General features: G+C 44.3%; 1 protein-coding gene across 1 annotated transcript in view; it reads right to left on the reverse strand.

Moving 5' to 3' along the window:
* The window catches only part of LOC141095592 (uncharacterized), a 52,366-nt gene extending 46,096 nt beyond the window's left edge, over positions 1-6,270 (reverse strand). Inside the window, exons 1-4 of the mRNA XM_073581685.1 lie at positions 6,153-6,270; positions 4,050-4,099; positions 3,787-3,852; positions 2,561-2,636 (exon numbers count right to left, since the gene is read on the reverse strand). Coding sequence (XP_073437786.1) covers positions 2,561-2,636; positions 3,787-3,852; positions 4,050-4,099; positions 6,153-6,196 — 236 coding nt within the window. The 5' untranslated portion in view covers positions 6,197-6,270. The remainder of the gene's footprint in view (positions 1-2,560; positions 2,637-3,786; positions 3,853-4,049; positions 4,100-6,152) is intronic.
* Between the last annotated feature and the right edge of the window lie 1,278 nt (positions 6,271-7,548).

Below are 7,548 nucleotides of genomic sequence, written 5' to 3' on the forward strand. Positions count from 1 at the left end.
GGCCCTGTCTGCGACTCCGGTTGCGACCTGCCCCGCAGCCGCATCTGCGTCACAACCGGAGTCGGCCGTGGCCTGCGTGTCAGGCTCTGCAGCCTATTTATCAGGAACCACGGCTGCCCCTACCCACCACCCGGCCCCAGCGGCTGCTGGGCCGCCAACATCTACGGCCGCCTCTGCCCCGCTCTCAACTCTAGCTGTGTCCCGCCCACCAGACTCCGGGGCCTACACCGGACCCTCTGTTTGGGTCACGGAGGTCATCCAGCAGAAAAAGGCCAGGGAGCAGGAGGTCTGGAACCTGCTCCATGAGAGAGGGGAGGCTGGGATGGCGGCTGCACGATCGAAGGGACGGCTTGTGTACACCAACCTGAAAAAATGGTACGGTTTCATCCAAGACCTCGCAACCGGCCAAAAGGTGCATATTAACGTGACTTCCATCTGTCACGGCCGGGCTTTGTGAGAGGGGGACTTGGTGTCATACTACAAGGAATACTGTCCCCGCCGCTACTACACGGTAGCCGTAATCGCTGAACCCGAAGCTCATGAGCCCCCGTAGAAAGGACCCCTAAAGACACTCCCTGCATCCTGGGAACTCCACGGCTGTGGGGCCCCTTGCTACCGGCCACCAGGAGATGGCTTGGACTGTCGGGATTTCGCTGCACCGTTGTGCAGACCACGAGGACAGTGTTCATCCAGGTTGAAAGAAAATGTTTTTTTTTTATATGGCTAAGTTTGTGTTTCCTGACATAGCGGGGATGCATAAAAGGGAGTACTAACGTTAAAGGGAGGGGGAGTCTTTATTTTAAGAATGCTGTACGGAAAATGTTTTGGAAAATATGTTAACGTGTTTTGGAAAAAAAAAAAAGAGAAAAGAGAAAAAGGGGTTACTCCAGTTGAGTAACTCCCCATGTTATTAAAGTAAGAGTAATAGTATGTTAAGAGTTGAGTTAGTGAGTAATATGTTTGGAAAAAATATATATGTAACAGGTTCCGGGTACGAGGTAGAGGTGACGAATACGCCGACCATGACTCTTTTAAGTGGAAGACGAAGAAACGAGGAACATTGAGCCAGACAGTGGTCCGCCAGTCAGATCCCCAACACCACGGACACCCCAAAAGGACGAGCGGGCGTCGATGACCTGGTAGGCGAAAGGCCTCGGTCATGGCGTTCCGGACAACTGAAGGTAGTGGAAGGGGAGAGCAGTGGGAGGTTCACGCTGTAGAGTAGTCCGGATGGACCACGCCAACCCGAAAGAAGTTGTCACGTGGCGTGCGTGCTGGCGAGTAGCGGTAGGCTGCTCGGAGCATGGTGCTCCCGGTTTAGTTCGGCCCCCGTGGGTGGCGGGTGCGGCCAACGACCGGTCCGACAACAGACTGGCTTTAGAACAACGTAGGTAGGATGATTGTCGGGACGACAATGGACAAAGGGAGGGGGAGTGTGGGGAAGGTGACTTGACGGACAGACGTGACTGGCAGTAGGAGGGGACGATTTGTACACCAGAGACAGAGATTGACAGGATAGAAGGGTGACAGCTAGGAAAGGTAGATAGGAGGGTGTAGAACTGAGAAATGACCACAAGATGGCAGGGGAGAGTAGTGCAGGACTTAACAACAGCTTATGGCTCGAGAAACGCACAGTCATGGGGGGCGGGGAGATAGGAACCCTGGAGGGGAATTCCCGGTGAGAGAGGGGATAAGTAGGAGTGGCTGGGGTTCCAGAGGGTTCAGTCCCGGGAGGAGCTTAGTAGAAGAAGACAGAGGACAGAGAACGGAGAAAGCTCGGCCAGGGGACGGACGGAGAGGACAGTCAGGGGGGTGGCCCTGACACGATGTACTGCAGGACAGGCGAGGTGACGTACCGCAGGACAAGTAAGGCCCCGAGAGTACCGACTGGATGGCGACCTCCGGCAGGTGAAGCGCTGGCGGTAGATGCGTCTAGGACGGCCCCAGTGAAAGATCCGCGAGGGATGCCAACACGACTAAAAGACAGGTGAAAAGGTACCCGAGCCTGGAAACGGAGAATTGTACAAGAGGCTGCGGTACGTGGCAGTGGTCGTCAAGAGGACGACAAAATAAACCTGGAACTGTTACACCTGAATACTGTCTCCATCTCATCTGTGCCTCGTCTGGTAAGCAGGGGTCCACCTCCCAAGCCCGGCCCCTGCCACAATTACGTCCAGAACTATATGTTAAATATTTATTTTTCCACCTCCAATAAGCAAAAAATGGATCTGTTTCATATGAGAGAACAACAAGATTGGCTAATTAATAGATCAGTTTTCCATAGACTTCAGTGTTAAAAAAAAGGATCTACGGTAGTTGAAATCAGTTTGTTTTTTTTAGCTGGACATAAAATTGTGTCTCCAGTGAATGGATCAGTAGTCTCACATTCTCATTAATGCTTCGTTTGCGCAAAGAAATGAGCCTCATTCCAAAGGTCAGACTGCCAGCAATCATAAATTTATTACATATCCTGTGGATAGATTATATATATTGTTTAGGGGACAGCCCCTTTTAGATCTCAGATGTTCAGGAGAGCAACATCGTTTGCTTCTATACCTACTTGTGTAGTTCTATGGCTTGGGTGGCAAACAGTTGACCGACATCATGAATTATACTTTCCATTTCTTCTTTTGAACCTAAAGTTTAGAATCAGAATCTTTATTACGGCCTAGCAATGTACAGCAATATTCTGACACACAGTTATTCAAAATCAAGATGTAATAAATTCTGCTGGAAGGCAGCGACACAACGGGGAGAAGGAGACCTACACTTTACGGTCAATTCAGTGGATGGACATAAAAAATATCAAAAGTAAAATAATTTTAGTTCTCAAACCATGGAAACAAATTTTTTCTTGACTACACTTGGTCTGATGTGACTTCTCTTAAAAACCATGAAGGTGTGAGGGATCGGTCGTAAAAAGAAACCATTGGACCGCACTCACTTATTGTTGAGTTTGGGTTTGGAGACCTTCGTTCAGTCCCAGAAATCACACAGACAAACCTGGATACGGACATCTGAATTCATCCGAAACCCTAAATTCTACTATTTAGAAAATAAAACATCTGAGTCTTGGCAAGATTTCATAATGCACCAAAACCCTGGGTATATCAAGTTCTGTATGTTGGACCATCTTAAATTCAATGTCCTTTGTTTACACTGGTGGGAAGTGCTAAATATTCCCCAGAATCTACAACATTAGCAGCAGCTTGGACAGATAATAGCACTGACTGAGACTCGCTCACATGACATAGTCTCGGTCTGAGTGTTATCCGATAAAAAAATGTATTGCACTCGGACCAAAGTTATTCAATGGGGCAGTGCAGATAAACGATTTTATTACTGACTTAATCTGCATGTAAAAAAAAAAATTGCAGCATGTTCGTTTTTCCTTCGAAAGTTGGATAAGACCCATTCAAGTCTATGGGTGTGAGAAAAAAAAAATCGTATGCCATCCTCCAATTCATATGCTGGTAACGCTGAATTTAATGTGCAGGATCCAATCACCTGATGAACGAGCATTTTGCTCATTTTCCAGATGACAACGTTTCCAAGGGCCGATAGCCAGGCATGAGCGTCATAATGAACACTCGTTTGTGGATCATGTAATGGGCCTGGTTGGAAACGCGATCATATGAATTCATGTTTAACCAGGTGGTAGTTCTATTCTAAAAGGAGACAAATGACTGTATTTCCATCTGGAAAGGAAATCTTATGCTTAATTCCATCATTGATTTACCAAGTGCTCTCCCTGTCCCATTAGACTAACAGAAGAATAAAACTTACGAATATCTGTGTTGGCCATAAGTTCTCGCAGAGATCTGATCAAACTTTCTATTTGTTGACTGTGATCTAAAAAACACAAGTAATGACATCTTATTACTAAGCAAGGAGAGCCTCCTCCTTTAATGTACATCTAACTACACAATCATTGGACTTCGAAATCTTGTTCTCTCTACATCAACCCAGTAACTGACTACTGTAGAGGAAACGTCACCGGTGCGCTGTATCCAAGCAGGATGCATCATTTCTTTTTGTCAAAAACATACCAAACTTTAGATCTGGTCCTTGGATCGGCGCTCTCCCTCTTGTCTTCCCTCTGACAAAAATATAAAGGTAAAAAATATAAATGTATGTTTTAAAGCAGACAGTTTTTACCAATCTGATCAGAATTATTATTTATTATCTCTACACATATGACATTTATAACACTTTTATAAAACATAAGAAGTATAAAACACCAGCTCGCCTTCTGAAATAATTTGAATCAAAACAACAAGAAATTAGTCTAGAAATATTTTTTTTTTTACTCTGGACCATCACTCCTCCCATTTTCTTAGGCATTTTTAATTAGCAGGAGACTGCATGTGAGGGTATAGAGGATGGCATTCCACCTCTATGACAACTCCTGACATTTTATATGGGTGAAAATGTGCTGTGTTTTATTGTCATACTCCTTTTAGGTTGCAGTCCCTCTTAGTCAGGTGTGACAAGGGTTAACTGTAGGGCCGGCTCAAGGTTGAGGAGGAGTAATAGGAATCTATTGCCCTCTACTCCTCTTTGGTCAGACCTCATCTGGAATACTGTGTTCAGTTTTGGGCGCCACATTTTAAAAAAGAAATAAAAAAACTGGAGCAAGTTCAGAGAAAAGTGACCAATTCCATAATGGTGACCGGTCTGGAAACCATGTCCTATGAGGAACGGTTACAGGATTTGGGAATGTATAGCTTGCAAAAAAGAAGACTGAGAGGAGACTTAATAGCTGTATACAAATATCTCAAGGGCTGTCACATTGTAGAAGGATCAACTTTATTTTCAATTGAACAAGGAAAGACAGAAATGGGATGAAACTGAATGGGAGGAGACACAGACTAGATATTAGAAAAAACTTTTTGACAGAGTGATCAATGAGTGGAACAGGCTGCCACGAGAGGTGGTGAGTTCTCCTTCAAAGGAAGTCTTCACACAGAGGCTGGACAGACATCTGACTGGGATGGTTTAATGCAAATAAACTATAGGAACAAAAAGCGCAATAGGGTCTTATCCGGGTTATTGTTAGAAGAATAAATAAAAATTCACTCACCCTTTCCAGGAGAGGTTCAGGCATATAAGATCCATAGTCAGCTTGCTGCACGTCCAAAGGTCAACTCCGTGACCGCCAGAACTTCAGATTTTTATGGAATAAATTCAGACTGCCCTGAGGAAGAAGTGGTATACATTTCGAAACGCGTTGGGAAATAAACAGTTAATCTTTCTCATAACCTGGATTCGTGAATTTGTCAAGCAGCGCACTGAAGTCCATGAATTTATTCCATAAAAATCTGGGATGGTTTAGCGAATCCTGCTTTGAGCAAGGAGTTAGACCAGATGGCCCAGGAGGTCCCTTCCAACGCTACCATTTTATGATTCTATGAATCTCGGTTAGCTTCAGTTTCTATAGTCAGTTAAGAAGTAGAAAGTGAAAAAGTAAGGACACCCCCTGGTTAAGGTGATCTTCACCTGTGGTGTGTGTGGATGAGAGAGCAGAAAAGAAGAGACAGAAAGCTTCTAAAAAAGAACTCCATTGGTGGCAGCGGAACATTCTTAGAAGGGGAGTTGGGTAAGGGGATGATGTAAGGCCAGGAAACGTTATTAGAGTCCCTAAGGGTCTCTCTGGGGAACGGAAGTGTCAGTCAGATCTCGGAAGCCGAGGGTCTGAGAAGAGATGAGTCAGCAAGGCTGGGGGACAAGATCAGTAAGGTGTCAGCCACAGGCGCATCATTATGTGGTTCCCGAAAAGTGAGCTGAAGGAAAGAGGTCACTGGAAAAGCTCAGATAAAGTTTCTCTATATCTAGAAAGGTTGAAGGTCTTCAAGATGTTTTGCAAATCACCAACTGTCTGTGCTACTGAAAATGTGCATTGAAGACATGCCACTATACTGTAACCAAAAGAATAACATTTGCATCTCCTGCTGCACTTTTTTTCACTACTGAAACTAACAAAATGGTTTTGTTTTTATGGGCTGGTGTGGTTCCCCGTTCGTACAGCATAGAAGAACGCACAGTTCGGAAGAAGATGCGAAAACCCCTTAATGACTGGAAAATATTGCATAACAAACTAATTAAAATACAGAAAAACAGTGTGAAAAAAGCACTACATATCTTGCACTTACATTTTGGGAAGATTTTTAAATGAATGTTTGTAGAGGATTTCCATCAATGTACAAATGAGCGCGGTCACTTTGTCATGAGATGCCAGTATATCCCTTTCTGCTGTAATATCTTCTTCACCCAACTGCAATGTGAAAAACGCAAAGAAGAGGGAGATGCGTCAGATTAGCATTAATCGAAATCATTGACAATCACCAATAATGGCGGCCATATTGCTGTTCACATCCTCAAAGATTTGCTAAGCCTGAATTCTGTCTCAATTGGCACTGAAAAAATGGGAGCAAATGTATTATGCGTTTTAGACACTACTTTTTTACGCCTCACTTGGCATTGGAGGTGTGGCTTAGAGAAAATGGGAGTGGCTTCAAGTGAATGGGGCGGGGCCTAAATTACACCAAATTGTGCTGATGTTTTGGTGTAAAAAATAACCAAGAAGTGGCATAAGGTTAGAGAAATTCTTCAATTAAATTTATCTTGCAGAATTTGAAGAAAAGTAGTATACCTTAAAACGCGTTGACTATTAAACTGCATATCCTTGGTATTCCGTCTTCTCAACATTGATGGCAGCATAGGCTAACCCATTCTTTTCCAGTTTTTCTCCTGATTTCTCCTTGTGAGTTTGCAGCCTCATCAGTGGTTGTGTGCACAGAACCATACCAGATGACCACAGTTGTGCAGTATTATCTTCCTTTTCTACCCAGATAAGACCCTATTGTGCTTTCATTTTTTTTCTAGTTTTTTACAGCTCCATTCAAAACCAGCCATATCATAGGCTTTAAAGTGGATGTGCTGTTAATTACTTAACAAAAGTCATGCCTACCACACAAATCACCTTTCAACCCTGTTCCGACACTTCCCTTGTCCGCTGCCAGACTCTGTACTTCCTGCTCGATACAGACATGTGACATGTTGGTCACCGCTGTGGCTGGTTGCTTGGCTGCAGTGGTCACATGCAATCAGGATGGCGCAGGAAGTGCACAGACCGGCTGTGTACTTCTAGCCTGGCAAAGACAGACATAAAACCACTGTACACCCATCACCATTGTGGCCAATGATTGATTTCCTGCCATCATATATTTGTTCAGACTGAGCAAAAAGTACAGTGACCAGAAGGGTACCCTGGAAGTGTCACAACAGGAGCAGCGGAGCAACTGGTAAAGTGAGGGTTAATTATTTTATTATTTGACTGCAGTCTGAGAGATTGTTTTTTTTTAATTTGGGGAGAAGCAATCTCTTTAAATGGGTTGCGATATTATTATGCTTTGCTTACATAGCGCCATCATATTCTGCAGTGCATTATATACATTATCATCACTGTCCCCATTGGGGCTCACAATCTGAAATCAGTATGTCATTGGAGTATGGGAGGGAACCGGAGAACCCGGAGGAAACCCACGG

Source organism: Dendrobates tinctorius, unplaced genomic scaffold (assembly GCF_039654945.1).
Source record: "Dendrobates tinctorius isolate UK_male_01 unplaced genomic scaffold, ASM3965494v1 ptg000070l, whole genome shotgun sequence".
Taxonomy (NCBI): Eukaryota; Metazoa; Chordata; class Amphibia; order Anura; family Dendrobatidae; genus Dendrobates; species Dendrobates tinctorius.